The 18,496-nt window shown below is 39.8% G+C and overlaps 2 protein-coding genes across 2 annotated transcripts; one reads left to right on the top strand and one right to left on the bottom strand.

Moving 5' to 3' along the window:
* Positions 1 to 6,314: 6,314 nt before the first annotated feature.
* Positions 6,315 to 11,381, top strand: cldnd1a (claudin domain containing 1a). The gene is made up of 4 exons (XM_084924218.1): positions 6,315 to 7,157; positions 8,029 to 8,136; positions 8,320 to 8,457; positions 9,165 to 11,381. Exons 1-4 carry the CDS (start codon positions 6,866 to 6,868, stop codon positions 9,383 to 9,385), a joined length of 759 nt encoding a protein of 252 aa, XP_084780344.1. The 5' UTR covers positions 6,315 to 6,865; the 3' UTR covers positions 9,386 to 11,381.
* A 289-nt stretch (positions 11,382 to 11,670) lies between these two features.
* Positions 11,671 to 17,867, bottom strand: LOC146391337 (N-acyl-aromatic-L-amino acid amidohydrolase (carboxylate-forming) B-like). Its single transcript, XM_084924217.1, has 6 exons — positions 16,955 to 17,867; positions 16,672 to 16,867; positions 16,501 to 16,594; positions 16,306 to 16,413; positions 16,100 to 16,212; positions 11,671 to 15,002 (listed from the first exon to the last, which is right to left on the bottom strand). The coding sequence occupies exons 1-6, from the start codon at positions 17,212 to 17,214 to the stop codon at positions 14,757 to 14,759; spliced, it is 1,017 nt and encodes a 338-aa protein (XP_084780343.1). The 5' UTR covers positions 17,215 to 17,867; the 3' UTR covers positions 11,671 to 14,756.
* Between the last annotated feature and the right edge of the window lie 629 nt (positions 17,868 to 18,496).

Genomic DNA, 18,496 nt, shown 5'->3' with positions numbered 1-18,496 from the left:
AAACAGTTAAGCTTGATGCATTGTCAAATAACTTTATTCTGCACTTACATAGCACCTTATAAATCTTAGCTTGGTTTTACTTGGTTTTCTCACTGACACATTCAACCTCTCACACTAGTGACAGCAGAAATGTCGTGCAGGTGCTTGCCTACTATCGGGACTAAGGTGGGATTCAGTGTCTTTCCCAGTGACACCAGAATCTGAAATTGCTACACATAGTCAGAATCTGGTATAAACAATATGAAAGTGTGGATCCGTCCTGCCTTGTATCAACAGCTCAAGCAGTTGCTGGTGTATTAGCGTGTTGAATATTTAATGCAAATGCAGTTTTAAGGCACTGACTCATAAGAATATAAAAAGGAGTTCAAGAAGAAAACACCAAAAGCTATAATTAATAAGAAGATAAATTTAAATATACTGCCTACCATTCAGGTTTATATTTTGCTTCTTTTTTCATATGGCTTAACTAGCTGCCATGCTTTGACTAAGAGAATCTTCCAGGTTAAGCTGAATTTATTATTTGAACAAAGGAAATATACCAAAATTGCATGAGAATAATTTAGAAAATGCAGACATGTAAATTAAAGTGTGATAAGTGAAATTTAAAAACACATGTTTGTAACTCAAACAGTTCACTGTAAATTATTTGAAGTTATCAGCTTACATTGAACAGGTCAATTGCCAATTCTTTAATTACAGGTTAAGAACTGTCGTACTGTCACTTGGCTTCATTGGAATTCTGTTATGAAACCTTTTCACAAGAATCAACTACGCCCAGTTTTGTTTACATAACTCCTTTGATAGTGACGCACAAAGGGACTGCTTAGCAAATAAAAAGGTTTTAAGAACTACTACAGGGAGTGCAGAATTATTAGGCAAGTTGTATTTTTGAGGAATAATTTTATTATTGAACAACAACCATGTTCTCAATGAACCCAAAAAACTCATTAATATCAAAGCTGAATGTTTTTGGAAGTAGTTTTTAGTTTGTTTTTAGTTTTAGCTATTTTAGGGGGATATCTGTGTGTGCAGGTGACTATTACTGTGCATAATTATTAGGCAACTTAACAAAAAACAAATATATACCCATTTCAATCATTTATTTTTACCAGTGAAACCAATATAACATCTCCACATTCACAAATATACATTTCTGACATTCAAAAACAAAACAAAAACAAATCAGCGACCAATATAGCCACCTTTCTTTGCAAGGACACTCAAAAGCCTGCCATCCATGGATTCTGTCAGTGTTTTGATCTGTTCACCATCAACATTGCGTGCAGCAGCAACCACAGCCTCCCAGACACTGTTCAGAGAGGTGTACTGTTTTCCCTCCTTGTAAATCTCACATTTGATGATGGACCACAGGTTCTCAATGGGGTTCAGATCAGGTGAACAAGGAGGCCATGTCATTAGTTTTTCTTCTTTTATACCCTTTCTTGCCAGCCACGCTGTGGAGTACTTGGACGCGTGTGATGGAGCATTGTCCTGCATGAAAATCATGTTTTTCTTGAAGGATGCAGACTTCTTCCTGTACCACTGCTTGAAGAAGGTGTCTTCCAGAAACTGGCAGTAGGACTGGGAGTTGAGCTTGACTCCATCCTCAACCCGAAAAGGCCCCACAAGCTCATCTTTGATGATACCAGCCCAAACCAGTACTCCACCTCCACCTTGCTGGCGTCTGAGTCGGACTGGAGCTCTCTGCCCTTTACCAATCCAGCCACGGGCCCATCCATCTGGCCCATCAAGACTCACTCTCATTTCATCAGTCCATAAAACCTTAGAAAAACCAGTCTTGAGATATTTCTTGGCCCAGTCTTGACGTTTCAGCTTGTGTGTCTTGTTCAGTGGTGGTCGTCTTTCAGCCTTTCTTACCTTGGCCATGTCTCTGAGTATTGCACACCTTGTGCTTTTGGGCACTCCAGTGATGTTGCAGCTCTGAAATATGGCCAAACTGGTGGCAAGTGGCATCTTGGCAGCTGCACGCTTGACTTTTCTCAGTTCATGGGCAGTTATTTTGCACCTTGGTTTTTCCACACGCTTCTTGCGACCCTGTTGACTATTTTGAATGAAACGCTTGATTGTTCGATGATCACGCTTCAGAAGCTTTGCAATTTTGAGACTGCTGCATCCCTCTGCAAGATATCTCACTATTTTTGACTTTTCTGAGCCTGTCAAGACCTTCTTTTGACCCATTTTGCCAAAGGAAAGGAAGTTGCCTAATAATTATGCACACCTGATATAGGGTGTTGATGTCATTAGACCACACCCCTTCTCATTACAGCGATGCACATCACCTAATATGCTTAATTGGTAGTAGGCTTTCGAGCCTATACAGCTTGGAGTAAGACAACATGCATGAAGAGGATGAAGTGGACAAAATACTCATTTGCCTAATAATTCTGCACTCCCTGTATATGACAATAGAGACTGTTGGGATTAAATTATTTGAAGTGCCTCAATTCTATGCTTTATATTAACTAAATGCCATATAACCATATAGTGTACTGTAGTATTAAGTGGACACGGCCCTGAAAAATAAGGGCATTAGACTACGTGTCCTCGGGGGGGTAGAATGCTGTAGACTTTCACTTACGCTTGCCTGGGAGAAAGTAGATAACAGGGGACCATCTTCTAGTGGAAAGTTACTGAAAACACTGTTGTGTAGACTAGAGAGGGACCAGAAGATTGACTGTTTGATTGTAATTGATTGTTTATTCCGAGAAGAAAAACAGGAATGGGATATAACATTGTTTTATATCCCATTCCTGATATAAAACATTCTCTGACACTGAGAGAGAGAAAGAATGTGGATGTTTAGGTTTTATGACTTTGGAGAAATGGTCAGACACTTCGAGATTTGCCGGATACCCTCCCGTGCACATGTCCCGTCCGGAAGTTTGTAATGCTCAAAGTGTCTATTGAATAAAGAGATTGTTGATTGAGCATTAAACACCAAGTGTTGTTTTTCCTTTAGCCCAAAGATCAAAGAATTGGGACATTCAACAAGACCAAGCAAACTGAAAGACTTCCAAGCGATGCTTGTTATTGTTTGGCTACCAGTATGGTGTTTCAACACCTCAGTACAAACCTGTTGAGCCATCTCATCAACTTTAAGAAATCTAACAAATGGGGGTTGTCACATAAGGTGTGAGTCAGTAACACTTTGGAAAACATGTAGATAATAGAAGGGGACTGAATAACTTTACATCTCATATGCTTTTCATTCTGGGTAAGTTTCTTTTTATAGTACAATAATAGACAGCAGTCGTTGTTGTTTTTCCTTGTATGATGTCCAAGAAAAAGGCCTTGCTTGCTTTTTTTGTACATTTTGTACAACATTTAAATTTAGTAGAGAAAGCAAAAAGACAACAGATGAATACTGAGGGTACAGACTTTAGTCAGATTCAGGAGAATAGCATTTTAGTGAGAACATGCTCAAAGCTAAAATGTGATTGACTCATCAAATGCAAATGCCCATCATGCAAGAACTATTAAAAAACAGCAGCTTTAAGTCTCGGTTCCAAAAGGTTAACTGACTTTTTTGTATAGTAACTTTTTTTGTTACTATTAAAATGGCTGTGCTTTTATTTTTGTTAAAAAATTACAATAATAAAGTGAACTGCTATTGAAATTGTATACAAGATCCTAACAACTGCAATAGCTGTCTTGTTTATCGGCACTTGAGAGACAAGTAAAACCGGCAACACCAAAAAGAAAACGCATAAACTAATTCCCAGCACTCACTGTGACTGTTGCTGTTGTTCTATTTTGAAACATACTGACTCATTGACTTTTTGTTAGTCGATGTTAGTCTCATTTTGTTCATCATTTAAAAATGCAAAAATCATAACTTACTGTTATTGACAAATAGTAGCAAACGTTTTGTTTCCTTAAACAGAAAACAAAGAAACATCATAGTGCATGTGTGTGTGTTTCAAAGTAACGCACAGTGATTTTCTTGTACAAGTAACAGATAGATAGATGCACAGATAGACAGACAGGCTGGAGACAGAAAAAAGGGAGTGTTTATAAATAAAACCTGTTGGCATGACATAGCAAGAGAGGCGCCTGTGATGTGTACAGTGGAAGAAGCAGCTTCTTCAGCAGGGAAAATAAAGGCAACAAGATTTAAAGGGAACACATAGGGAGGTGGACTGTTTGAAGGAAAGAAAGAAATGGTTAATGGCCTGTATTTGTATAGCGCTTTACTAGTCCCTAAGGACCCCAAAGCACTTTACACATCCAGTCATCCACCCATTCACACATACATTCACACACTGGTGATGGCAACATTGTAGCCACAGCCACCCTGGGGCGCACTGACAGATACATTTTCTTTTATTGTGAGATGGCTTTTTAAATACCCATTTTCTGTATTTTTGGATAGTCTGCATTTAAAACTACTCAAGGGAGACATGATAAGAATAACAACATTTAATCTTATTAAAAAATACAAATATAAAACTAACACTTATAGCAACAAATTGGCTACTGAGTCTTTTTTTTTTTTTTTTAAACAAACAAAAACAAAACAGGATTTAACATGTTCATTTCAGCTGTAAAGTTGGCCATTTTTTATCATGGGAGTCCATGGTGCCTGATTAACTACCTTGCAAGAATGAAATCACCATTGGAGATTTTAAACGCGCATTCAATCGACCAGAAGGTCAACCACATACTCAGGGGTTCTTTCTATTTAACATTCACTACTAACAACTCACCAGTAAGCCTGCCCAATGTGGAGGGCCACGGGTGGCAAATTAATTAAATAAATATATAATTAAATAATCCATTAAATGTGTCATTATTAAGATACATACATGTCTATTCATTTCATTTAAAACATCAGTGTACTTATTTGAAATTGTATTTATTTGATAGCACATTTTTGGGGTAGCTGTAGCTCATGTGGTAGAGCAGGTCACCTACTAACTGGAAGGTTGGTGGTTTAAATCCCTGTCTGCTCCAGTCTCCAGTCATCTGGAGTGTGAATGTTAGGTAGAAAGAACTTAAGAAAAAAAGTGCTTGTAATGAATGAGACAAGGTGTGTAAAGCTCTTTGAGTGCTCAGATAGAGTAGAAATACACTATATCAGAACCAATCCATTTAATGATATATTACATAAATTCATTTTAGCACTGGAGGCCCTGCGTAATTATAGGCCTACATTTGTACATAATAATTACAGGTTGTCAAAGCGTAGGCCAAGCCTTGTATGTTATTTTAATTATGGGCCAACTTCTCGCCTACTTAGTTTTATTAATAATCAAATCGAACCAAATCTATTTTTCAAGTGCCTTTCACTTGTTTAAACAGTTAAGCGTGTTTCAAAGTTTTACAAAGCACATTCGAGGACTGAAACAGTGTCAGTTTGGGGTGGGTGGGGGGGGGTTACGCATTCAATGCGTAAAAAATATAGCGCAGTCGGCTTAGATCGGCGGTAATAACAGTAAGCTTAAGACGCTTTATATTGTAAGGTAAGGACCCTACAATAACACTACTAATTTTAAAGGCATCAGTGGGTTTGGAGGACATTTTTCTAACGCGTAATTGACCAAAAATGTTCGAAAAGTAAAAAAAAAATAAAGCTGGACGATCACAGGGCAGCTTTTGAGACTAGCTAGTCCCAAAAGTCCATGTTTAACGAGGCAGCACTTTGTCAGCCTGTGAGGGTCTGTGGCTGCTCACCAGGTACGCTAGAGGGGGGGCGGTATGAAAAGAAAAAAAAGAAGGCTTGGACACTGCTAGCATAATGGACAGGTTTTTGACGGGGCTTCCACACAAACGCAAAGCAGGAGATGAAGCATCGCCAAATGTGTTTCCAAACCAACTTCCTTCCAAGCCGAAGACTAGAAAATATGGTGAAGCATATCTTCCCCTTGGCATCACCTGCACAAGTGCCAAGGTAGGTCTCGCCTGCAGAATTGGTTTTCCCCTGCATCGGGAGCATGCGCTGGGCTGTCCAAATCACGGACAAACAGTTTCCCACATTCTTGATTTTTAGTTCATAAACACTTCTTGTATAATGACTAACTACTCCTGACATTTTGGAGATGTTAGCTCTTTATACAGTAAAGTTACAGTGGGATACAAATAATACCAGGCTGATCCTGCCACAATTTGTTCCCCCTGTCCAAATCACGGACAAACAGTATCCCACAATTGTTTATGTTTTTGAACCTATTTTGCACAGAGAGGCATTTAAAAAATGTATTGATAGCAATTTTGAATATTATTACACAGGAAAAAAAAACATTTTTCTTGTAAAACAAAGGGGGGCCTAGCAAAAAAAAAAGTTTGGGAACCACTGAGGTACGCGCTATTAAACGAGGCTATTTTTAATTTGTGCTGACCGGCGGAACCGGAAGAGAAAAACGCAGGGATTAGTGTGTTTACAACTCCTAGCATCCTGGGTGCATCAACCTGCCATCAGACACATGCAATTTGCATTTGCAAGCTATCGTATAACAGCTTCTCTTTTTGCTTTCTTTCCTGGGTTGTTGTTTAGGTGGTGGTGGACTCTTGTTGTTCTGGAACCGTCGCAGCGACGGGCCACCCACCATCTGTAGAAGTGGGACAAGGGAACAGATGGCGCATCCAAGCCGGGCTGCAGGGTTGCTGACGTTGAGCGTTCGTGCAGAACTGGAGATCAGTATCAATCATTAAAATAAAGCACTGCCGCCGTATACAGCACAGTGCGTTTTTCAAGGTTACCAATGCCAATGTGGTTGCGATAGAAGCGAGGGTGGGGGGACTGGAGGCATCGTATGTCGACCAAATTGAGGCGCAACGATCGGACGACGATTTGACCGCTGGCATCAACTTAATCCCTTCTGACGTGTCTCTGTCTCGGTGAACAATGGTTGACAATCGCTACGCCACAGCTCTGGTCATCGCCTGCGTGTTGAGCATCATAGCCACCGTGTATCTGTCGGTGGCAATCGGAACGCAGCACTGGTACCAGTACAGCAGCCCCACGGTGCGCGGAGAGGCCAACATTTCCGAGTTGCGCTCGCTGTACGAGGAGTTCATAGACGGAGAATTCGATGAGAAAACCTACAGCGACACGCTGTTCCGTCTTAACGGGACTGTGGGCCTGTGGTGGCGGTGTGTGCTTGTTCCTGCCAACGCTCACTGGTACAAAGAGCCAGGTATGTATATGTGCTGACGTCAGTAGCACAGTGTCCTTGTAGCTTTACGTGAAGTTGGATCATTCACGTCTCAGATGGTTTAAACTATACAGAGATGGCTTTTGCTGCTCTCTAATTGAGCATCTCGTCTCAGGCAGGTGTGACATATTCCCAGGCCTCTCCTCTGTTTTCATCACATCTCTATGCAGAGCATTTTATTTTGTTTCCCACTACACAGACTTAGATAGGAAATCAATTCCAACCCTGTTCCTCCAATTATTAGGGTCACTGGGGGGAGGGGGCTTGACCCTGTGCCAGCTGTCACAGGGCAAGAGGCTGTGTGCATCCCAGACAGGTCTGCCTGTCCCCTGCAGGGCTGACACATACAAAAAAATTATTCATAGCTACAGCCAATTTAAAATCACCAGTTAACCCAACCCCGCTAACTGCATGTTTTGGACTGTGGGAGGGAGCTGGCCTATTGGGAGAGAACCCACCTAAGCACGGGGAGAACGTGCAAACTCCAAACAGAGTGGATTTTCGCTTTCTGGTGCTAACCACCACACCAACATGCCATTCAATTTTAACCACTGCTGCCAATTAGTTTGATCACTCAGTTTTTTTGATCACCAATTTCTACCTGGGCCTTACGATCACTTTCATTTGTAGGTGACAAACCAACCGTACCCTAGGTATTTCCTGTCGTGCTTAACGCTATATTTCTTTTCATAATGTGAGAAAGTTTTCTCAGGGCTTTCACATTTCCTTTACATTTTGTGTGCATTTGTATAACCAGTTTCTCCACAGGTAGTACGAAACTCAATGTTTGAAATGAAAATTTAATTCAAATGCACAGTAAATGGAGTATAAACGGGAGGCTGATCTCTTGTAGGTGCCAAGATGGTGCTGGAGTGTCGAAGCTTCACTCTACCTCAACAGTTTACTCCAAAGTACAAAGAACCAGGGAACCACAACAGCGGGGAGGACATGGTGCGCACATGTAAGCTCAGCCACAAGTTTATGCTTTTTAAAATATGCAAAAACCACACTTAGCTGTGAGAATATTCTATATTAGATTCAGCCTCTTGTCTAAGTAGTGCATTACTTACATCTGATGTTGAGTACTACATTAATCCCAGTCAGGGCAGAATCTTATCTCGCACATCCCTCTGTGTGTGCGCAGATCTGTGGAGGTGCCAGTTTCTGCTGCCGTTGGTGTCTCTGGGTCTAGTGGTGTTGGCAGGTCTGACTGGATTCTGTGCCTGTCTGTGCCGAAGCCTCACACCAACTCTTGGAATAGGAGTGCTTCACATGCTGGCTGGTAGGAGAAATGTTGAAATCCATACATGTTGTCAGACTGTGCAATTAAACATTTTAGTAAGGGTTCAGGGATGTAAACTTTGACATCTGAAAGTAACTCTACAAACTTATTTAAATATAGTTCTCTCCATGGTTTGTTATTGTTTTTGTAAGGCATGAAAATCACAATGACATAATCTAGTCAGTGTCCATTTTTTTATGCACAGTCTGTGGTTATAGTGCATGTTGAGTCAATCTCACATTGTCATGACTGGGAACCAAGCAGATCTGTTGGCAAAGTAGACCTATCATGCACATTTTCAGCTTTTATTCTTGGTCACTAAAAGAAACTTGATGAAACATTCAAAATAATCCTTATTTTTCAGTTCAACCACTGTCTGAAACACACTGTTTGCATTAAATTTAACAAGCAGAGTGTTTCAAGCAGTCTGGAGCTCAAGCTTTTAGTTCACAGCGAATACTTTTCCATACGAGAAGAAGGTTTCCATTAATATTATTTCCTAATAGTCAAGCTTTTTCCACATTAACCAATCTAATGTGAAACACGCAGTGATGCTGCAAAATAATAAATATACTATCTGGACGCTTAGCATTTGACTTATTACGAAGTGAATATCAAACTATAAGCACAAAAATTTCTACCTAAACATAAATTTGAAATCTGATAAGTGATTAAACCCTAACTAGGTGTGTCTGTACGCCATCCAGGTCTCTGCACCTTAGCCACAGTGTGCTGCTACCTGGCGGGGATGGACCTGCTCCACAGGGTGTCGATGCTACCCGACAAGGTGGACGGCTCTCTCGGCTGGTCGCTGTACCTGGTCCTCATTTCTTCACCTCTCCACATGATGGCTGCCGCCCTGCTAGTGTGGGCGGCGCGCAGCCATAGTCAGAACTACTACCGCATGACTGCCTACCGGGTGGCATAAACTGGGATTTAGCTCTAGATCTTAAGCCCTGTTTAGAGTCTGACACCAAGATTCATTTTCTTAATGAGTTGTGGGGTTTTTTTCCCTCTACGTGTTTTTGTCTCTCAAGGATTAAAAATTTTTGCATGTACTGTACACTAATGACCCTTCTTGCTGCGTTAACAGATTTGATTTTTATCTCCTGGGGGATGGAAATGGTTTGCAAATCAGATTTACCAGAACAATATGTAGTATACGTGTGCTTCAGACTAACTTAAAACGAAGTAGAGAAGCATTAGCAGTGCCCTACTTTCATACAACATAAATTTAATCAAAATCTCCAAAGTGCAGGTCAGTCACATCGGAAAAGTAGATACATTGCGATTTATTTTCATAGTTTTCTTTGGAGGCAGTGATAAGAAGGCATGACCCCGTGAACTGCATACCTGGTATCAGAGTGCCAGATAAATTTAAAAAAAAAATCTTGTTTGGAAGAAAAGTAAAAGCAAGTTCTTAAATGACAGTTTACACAGGTTTCATGTGTACTGACTCCAGTTTTCCTTCCTTCTCATCCCATCTTATCAGATTACAGAGATTTTGTGATATTGCTGTTCTTCCTGTTTGTCATAAGGGCACATGCGTACTGCACATTTTTAAACATCTTTGATCTGTTGAAAATTGAACAGGATTTAATTTTATCTTTTAAAAACATCGGGGTTGTTGTCATAGTTTTCTTCAGTCCAAAATAAAGCTTCCATTGTAAAAATATAATCAAGTCAACTGACGTATAATGGAAAATATTTTAACTTGCGCAATTTTTGTTGATTTTGTTGATGATGTATTTCGCAAAGGAAGTCAAATTTGTAGGGTTTTTTTTTTAATTTAACAAAAAAAGCTGCACACTGACTACTGTTCCTTGATATGTGTGATTTTTATCATTTAAATGGCTCTGACAGAAGGCACTTTAGTGATAAGTAAGCACACTTAGTAGTAAAAGAAGTACTAGAGTCTGGGAAAATTGTGTATTTACTGACCTCTGCTGGTGAAGTTTTCTAGTCTGCCACACACGTGATTGCAGCTGAATGTGATGACGTTCCTGTTCGTTGCACTTGAAGAATGTGGCCACAGGTTTGTTGTATTTACGCAATGTTCCCATAATTAGAATTTAATTTACAATTCTGTTTCAAATCCTCTGTTGTTGTTGTTTTTTTACTTAAGTTTATTTATTTATTTATTGTTTATGGTAGTTATTATGTTCAGACTGTGTGTATAATTTGTTTACTACACTATGTATTGCATTGCTTTGTTTGCTTTTTGATCACATTTATCATGTTGTGACTGATTTTTGTAGAAAAAAGTGAAAACCACAGTAGTGCTCATTTACTAATTTTTTTTTAGTTGAGCACATACATTCATGAAAGTAATTTTCTTAGTTCATATTTGGGTGTTTTTTGTTGTTTATTTGATCGATGTATGTCCCTCAGCTGACGGATTAATGTGCTGAAAAACAAACAAACTGTTTTAGTCTCATTTCCCTGGTTGGCACTATGAATGTACTTTAAAGGCCATATTATGATAAGCTACAGCATTTCTTTGCACCTAAATTAATTTCAAACATATTCTGACCATTGCTGTAGTAATCAGTAGTGAATTTCTATATTTTTAAAATGTAAATATTAAAATAATTACATTTGGAGAGAAAAAATACCACTATTACCCACAAATTCATGATATCTGTTTGTGAAATATCACTGCTGATAAAGATTTATGAGCTTCATGAATATCTGAAATGATGCACTGTTCGTCTCATTATGAAACGCATTGTATTTTACACATTCACCCTTTAAATACTAGAAAATCAATCCCTGAATGCACACTACCATGTGTTGTTTGTGAAAGAGTGCTTAATCCCCCTGTTGTGAGCTGCAGCAGTTAATAACTGTGTATTTATCGTGTGTGAGTGTGAACAAGCATAGCACATGTCACCATTTCAATAAAAAGTTTTGTAAAAACTGAATTCAGTCATCAGTCTCATGTGGTTAACATCTTTTGATGCAAATTCCTGCTCATCAGCTTGTTGCTCCTGCTCCGCCTGCACTCGGATTGCAGGAATCATCACCGTAGCCCAACTGTCGCAGAGTGAGTCACTGAGTACATCCTGGACGCGGTGCCGGCCTCTTGCATGGCTTCCTTTTTTCTTTTACATTTTGACTTTGCTTGTACAGCCAGTTTCTCCTCAGGAAATAGAAAATACACCGAGATTTTAAAAAACAACAGCAACGTTTGAAATGAATGTAATTCACATGTACAGTAAATGGAGTTTAATGTGCTTAAACACTGAAATCACTGATCTCTTGTAGGTGCCAAGATGGTACTGGAGTGTCGAAGTTTCACTCTACTTCAACAGTTTACTCCAAAGTACAAAGAACCAGGGAACCACAACAGCGGGGAGGACATGCTGCACATATGTAACTTCAGCTATACTAGTGCATTAATTACATGTGATGTTGAATAATTACCCCAGTCTATGCAGAAGTTTGTGACATGCAGAGGAAGGTACTTAAATGCCTCATTTACTAATAATCTCACATCTCCCTCTCTGTATGCACAGACCTATGGAGGTGCCAGTTTCTGGGTCGGTCTGACTGGATTCTGACTTAGAATAGCAGTGGTTCATCTGCTTTCTGGTAAGCGCAATATTCAAATGTCAACAGACTATATTAGTAAACAGTTTACTAAGGCTTCAGGAATGTGACCTAGTACATCTAAAACAAAGTTCCCTCTAATTTTTCATGTATCTGAGCGAACACACAAACTCCCTGAGCGGTCCCTTGAACCACTGTGAGCAACAGCAGACGTGTGCACTGTGGTCACGCCAGCATCGAATCCATCCAAGTTACATGGTTTATTAAAATAATCAAATTACAGCATTTACATTTATGTTAGACTACTTTTAATTAACTTCTTTAGCCCACTTACAATGAAAATTAAAAACAATATTGTTCATGATCTGTGTAGTATGTTAACACTATTGGAAGTAAAAATAACTTGAACTCCAATTTTGAAAACACAACTTTCTTTTTTTTTCTTCCTATAAAGCTCTGACTTGTATTATGAGTATGAGTCTTTGGTCTGGGAGAGAGTCCTGTAACTCTGTCTGCATAATACAGGATATAATGACCAATGATGGGCAATTAATTATATAGTTGCTTCTTCAAAAAAGTTACTGAGTTGTGCAAACAACAAAGTTTTTTGCAGCTGTTTAACCTAAAAATGCAGCCAAGGCATTTTTTTAAATAAACATTTCAAACTATTTACAGAACAATCAGCTGTTCTGCATCAAATCTGATGCCACACAAATTATTTGTGTCACTCCAAAAAATTATTTCTGTCCACTATGAGATAAAGGAGAACAACAGCCTGATACCTGCAGGCCTGACAGCAGGAGATGTATCACTCCTGTAACACCTGTAACATTCAGTAGTCGCCTCATTGTTCTGACACACACAACAAAACTATTGACTACACTACACACTAACTACACAAGATTTGCACTAAACGTCGCAAGTCGCAAGTCTCTCACATCTCTAAACACTCCAAAACTTCCCCCCTTCCTAAACATCTAAATGCCATGTTTAGGAAACCAAAATAGTTTTTTGATTTTGATTTTGGTTTGGTTTTACGTGGCCTATCAACACAATTTAAAAACTGGCATAAAGTCCACACTTTTTCCGTCAATTGTTCCGTCTGTCCTGCTCACATCTCCAATGGTTGTACACGTTGTCATTAACGTGGCTTCATTCCACATCAGCCACGCTGCTTTGCTAGCTAAAACACCAGTGTCGGCACATAAGGACGCTGTCATAGCCTGTCAACGACGTTGATTAGGTGCGAATGTGAATCGCATTATTGGCTTGACTATGGAATAAGGTGGCATCGTTCTAATCCCATACGGGAGCAGCCAGTCACTGACTAACACTGCAAAACAGAATTGTTAACGTATTTATTTTAATTTCAATTCAGGTTAGATTTCATTTCTGTGCGCAGAGACCTTGCCGGCAGTGCGCAATTGCGCACACGCGCAGCTTAGAGGGAACATTGATCTACAAGTAGGTTATTTATGTAAATGTGATTTCAGTTTGACAAATACTTTCAAAGTAATTATAACATTACATATTATAATTATATTTTGCTTTATACCCAGCCTATTTTATGTCACAGTGAATTATAGATTTGCCATGCTAACCGTGGCAGCTAACAATATCAATAGTCAAATGTCCATAGCTCCACAGAGTATGGTTCAGTCTGTTGATTTGTTTTACTTTTTAAAGCAAAATGTCAAAAGGTCTGAAAACTATAACGATATAGCATGGTCACAGTGTCCATCTTTTATATACAGTTTGTGGTTGTACAGCATGTCACGATAGACGGGGAACAGAGCAGAGCCATTTTGAAAGTGGACCTGTCGTACACATTTCAGCTTGTAGTAGTCATCTGTAAAAGAATATCTTGGCATGATTCACAGTTGAAACTAATCCTTATTTATTTAGTTCATCCACTTTCAGCGTAACCTACTGGGCACACCCCGAGTATAACAAAAACGCACATGCTTTTTGTCAGCTGGGCCAGTTGTTTCGTAATGGGTCTTTTAACGTAGCTTCTTTGGAACAGACTGAAAGAATTTGGCCTCTGGAAGAACAAAAGAACAAAGGCAGTGACACTGATTACTGTCTTTGCAGTATGTTCCCATGACTAGATTTCAGGGGAACATACTTTGCATACATTTCCGTAATTGTTTCACTCAAGTTATATTTACTCATTTAGAATTTATGCTAGTTTTTAGGTTCAGATTGTGGTATAATTTGTTTACCCAGTGTACTTTTTTTTTTTTTTTGATCATATTTATCATGTTGTCACGGATTTTGTAGAAAAGGGGGAAAATACAGTAGTGCTCATTCACTAATTTGTTTTGCTGACCACTTACATTCAAAAAGTAATTTTCTTGTGAATTGGTTTTTAATCTGGTGTTTATGTTGTTTATTTGATCTATATATGTTCCTCAGTTGACTTATTAATTTCAAGGAACCTGAAACAGTACACAGTGACTGTACTTTAAAGGTCATATTATTACAAGCTTCTTTGCACTTCATTTTGAACATATCCTGATCATCGCTGTAGTAATCAGTAGTGAATTTCTATTTTTTTTTAAATATTTAAAATAATTAAATTGCCTATGAATTCATGCCATCTGTTTTTACACATTCAATTCTTACTGGAAACTTAATTCCTGAATGCACAGTGGCATGTCTGTGAAAGATAACGCATGCCGTCATTTCAATGAAAGCTTTTGTAAAAATTTAATTCAGCCATCACTCTCGTGTTGGGAACGTCTTCACTCCTCTTCTTCTGATGCAAATCCCTGCTCATTAGCTTGTTGCTCCTGCTCCGTCTGCACCCGGATTGCAGGAATCGTGATGCGCCTCTTTCTTGCCAGGGAGAGAGCGATGCCCTTCTCGTAGTAAGCGCATTCGTTGATGAAGAAAGGATAGAGAGGTTCAGTGCCTTTATACCTCACTGTTTCTCCTGAGAACGTCTGGAACAGCGGGTCTTCAGGGTGGAGCAGGCAGAAGTCTCGGTCCTGTGAGGACAAGCAGATGGGTTAGGTGCTAAGCAACACCTGTCGGATTTAACAGGATTAACCATAAATACATAAAAGTGCCATAACAAAGCTCCAGTGGCTTAAAGTGCAATATCATTAAGTGATGCTAGGTGCTTATTTTAAATGCAAATAAAAAATCATATGTCATATATCAGGAGCTAAATTTAAGAAGTGCAGAACAGTTTAAAAATACAGTATACCAGACTGATAGTTATGCAACCATCCTATTCTCAGTAAACATCTCTACCAAAGCCTCCTCAGGTTGGTTGTGTTGACAGATTTAATGAAACTCCCAGACATTTCCAGCACATTTTTATTTTTACTTCAGCTTTTTTTAATACGCGCAATCAGCTTTTTTTCTTATTTCAGTTTTCACTAAAGTTTCCTCAGTTGACTAAAGCTTAAAGCAGTTTAATCTATCTCGTCCACATTACACATTTCCCTTAAAAACCACAGAATAAAGTATAATGGATAAAGACTTTTATTTATTGCATTTATTTATTTTACTATCGAGGTTGGCATTGACCCAGTCAGCCTGCCTTTTAGCCACATGAATTAACTTAAAGGTGTTAATTTTTAATCCGGTCACTTTTGGCCATCTTTTTCCGTTTGGATTCCAAATAGGTGAAACAAAGATTTCAACTTAACACAAACCCTTGACAGGTATCATCTCTGGGACAAAGCTCCTTTAATAAAAGAGGCCTCACCTTGTGTTGTAATTGTTTATACTTTACAGTAAAAGAAAACGCGCACTGACTGAATGAATCACTTCTGGACAGCAGGTGTGGCGACAGGCTAAATATAAAACTTGATTCATTCTTGCACAAACAGCTTTTGAGTTCAGACTGTGATTTTTTTTTCCTTGGGACAAAGGGCCTTTCTTCTTCTTCTTTGTTTGCGTTTTGTACATGTCTCGTACTTTACTGTTATAAAGTTTATGTTTCTGATGTTATGTGCGCCTCTTCATACTTTACAGCCTCCGTGGTTATGTCTAACTTACATAATTGCTTGGCAGTAATTCAGTGTTTTGTTCCGAGGAGTTTTTTGCTTTTAAGTGAAGGTATCTCAGGCCGTACCTGGAGACAAGGATGAATGGCTGCTGTGATATTGCGGGTCTCGCTGTCTCTCGGGTAGTCGATGTGTTTAACCATGGTGAAAATGTCCACAAATCCTCCCTCAAACACATTACCTGGTAATAAACAGAGAAGGTGGTTGAAACCAACTGAGAGCCTCAAAGATGCATTGTTTCAGCTCAGCTCGTAATATGTCTATAAAAATGTACCTGAGTTAAAGAGGCGGACCCAGTCGAGCATGTGCTGGACACCCACTTTCATTGCTGTATAGATGTTTGACCTCACCACGCCGTGGGGCTGAGGGCCGATCTCCATGGCTGCAGATCAAGGATTTAAATTGAGAGTTATCACGCACTAATACCACTTTTGACTAGACTAGATTTATAAAAGCTGTAAAAACTTACCAAAGCCATGTTTTCCCAATGAATCAAGGGAATAGGACTCTTTGTTGGACACATCAAAATGTAGGAATCTCATTGGTGTATCTGGCATCTCCCTCTAAAAAAACTCAAATTTTAGCTCACAAACATGCAGGGCGCAAAGATTTCACTAAACTAAGAAGCTGGTTTACTCACTTGCAGGTGTCTAAATATGTGCAGGCAGATCCAGTCACAGTCAGAGTATCCGATGAAGCACAGGCCCATGTTGGCAGTGGTGTTGTGGAGGTCGCAGACCAGATCCACTGCCTCCGGACTGCCCTTGGGTCCTAGCAGGGCGTTCAGCTCTCGGGACCTGATGATCTCATAGGGGGCCATGTCTGAGAGGGGACCACTGGGGGATAAAAAAAATACAAAATAGCAGCACACTCTTTGATTTTACAACTGACACCGTGAGTGTTATCTCTGATTGTTGCCTTACTTGAGGGTGGCGTGGGTAAAGCAGCGGTTCAGATCAGTGTCTACATATCGGCGACACTGCTGCATTGCCCGCGGGTTTGACAGCACCAGCAGCACCAACGCAGGCTTCGAGTCCTCCTCTTGCTCTTTCTTCATAACTTCTCTCTGCAGTTTCAGCAGCTCTCGCACCAAATACACACCGGACAGCTCATTGCCATGGGTACCTCCACACACGGCGACCCGGGGCAACCTTGGCAAAGGCACCACCTGGTCTACCTCCATCTGACTGAGAGCTGAGAGACTTTCCTGACTTATTGAACACTGTAAAGGGACAATTCCAGCTTAAAGGCACTGTACTGTAAATCAGCACTGAGATCCAAGCCTCTTAAGGAGAAGCTTGATGTAAATCAGGGTGAACTGCCAGCTCAATATTCACAAATTATAGATGAATGAACGACAAGGAATCACACTGTACATTTTACCCAGTCTACCCCTCGCTGTTACCTTTCTCTTCCCTCTCCCCCTGCCGTTTACCCTCTTCCACCCTCTCCCAGGCTTTCATGCATTTTCACTGATTCAGCATTCCCATCCCTCCCTCTGTTCAGGCAGTTGCTGCCTGTTATACAAACTCTCACCGTTTCTCAACCACCTCCTGTCCACTGCACTGCACTGTACCACACTGTGTGGTAGGAAAGGGTGTGTCCCGAGTGTGATGGAGTGTGTCGGTCGCTTCCTGTAGTCACAGCATCAGTCAGGTTAGATGAGCTGAAAAGCCCCTCCCCAGCTTTCCCCGTATTCCCTGTTTCTCTCTGCCCCGTGTATAGGATGGTAGGTTCCAGTCTGCCTTTCAAAAAAAAAAAACTGGCTAAAAATAAATCTGCTGGCATGACACAGCAAAGAGAGGCGCCTGTGATGTGTACAATAGAAGAAGCAACTCCTTTGGAAGCAAGCAGGAGATTTAAAGGGAACACACAGGGAGGCGGACTATTTATAGACAAGTACATATAAGAACTCAAATAGATTTTCTATTATCGTCAGGTGACTTTTCAAATACATATTTTCTGTATTTCTTTCTCTCTTTGTGGATAGTATACAAATTTATGAATAATTTTGTAATAGTTTTTACTAATTGTAAAAGTAGCTCAATCAGAACTGCGCTTCAAAGTGTTTCGATCAATCAAATGGGAAGGGACAGATAATTGTCACGCTATAAATGTAATGGATAAATTTAAAGACAAGACCGTTTGTTGGTGAAAGGTGATGAAAGTGTAAGAAGTGTACATGAAAACTCCAAAAGCAGGAAAACCCCCGCAGGAGGCTTGTTTTTACCCCCTCTCGCCAGCGCTACTATGAAAATATACCAGTTTTGTTAATAAGTGGTTCATTTGGTTTATTTTCTCAGAGGGCATTTAAAGTCCAGTTTCATTTATTTTTATGAAGGTAACACACATCCATTCTGAGGCAGGAAACGCCATCCTGTGGCTCATTTTGTGGTGAGTAGCACCCTCTAGTGGACAAACTATATAACAGCATGCCTGTACAAAGCACAATTTTTCCATTCAAA

Source organism: Perissodus microlepis, chromosome 3 (genome assembly GCF_051167445.1).
Source record: "Perissodus microlepis isolate ML-2025 ecotype Zambia chromosome 3, ASM5116744v1, whole genome shotgun sequence".
Classification (NCBI taxonomy): Eukaryota; Metazoa; Chordata; class Actinopteri; order Cichliformes; family Cichlidae; genus Perissodus; species Perissodus microlepis.
Note: the sequence above shows the minus strand (reverse complement) of the source record. Positions and strands in the feature narration are given on the sequence as shown.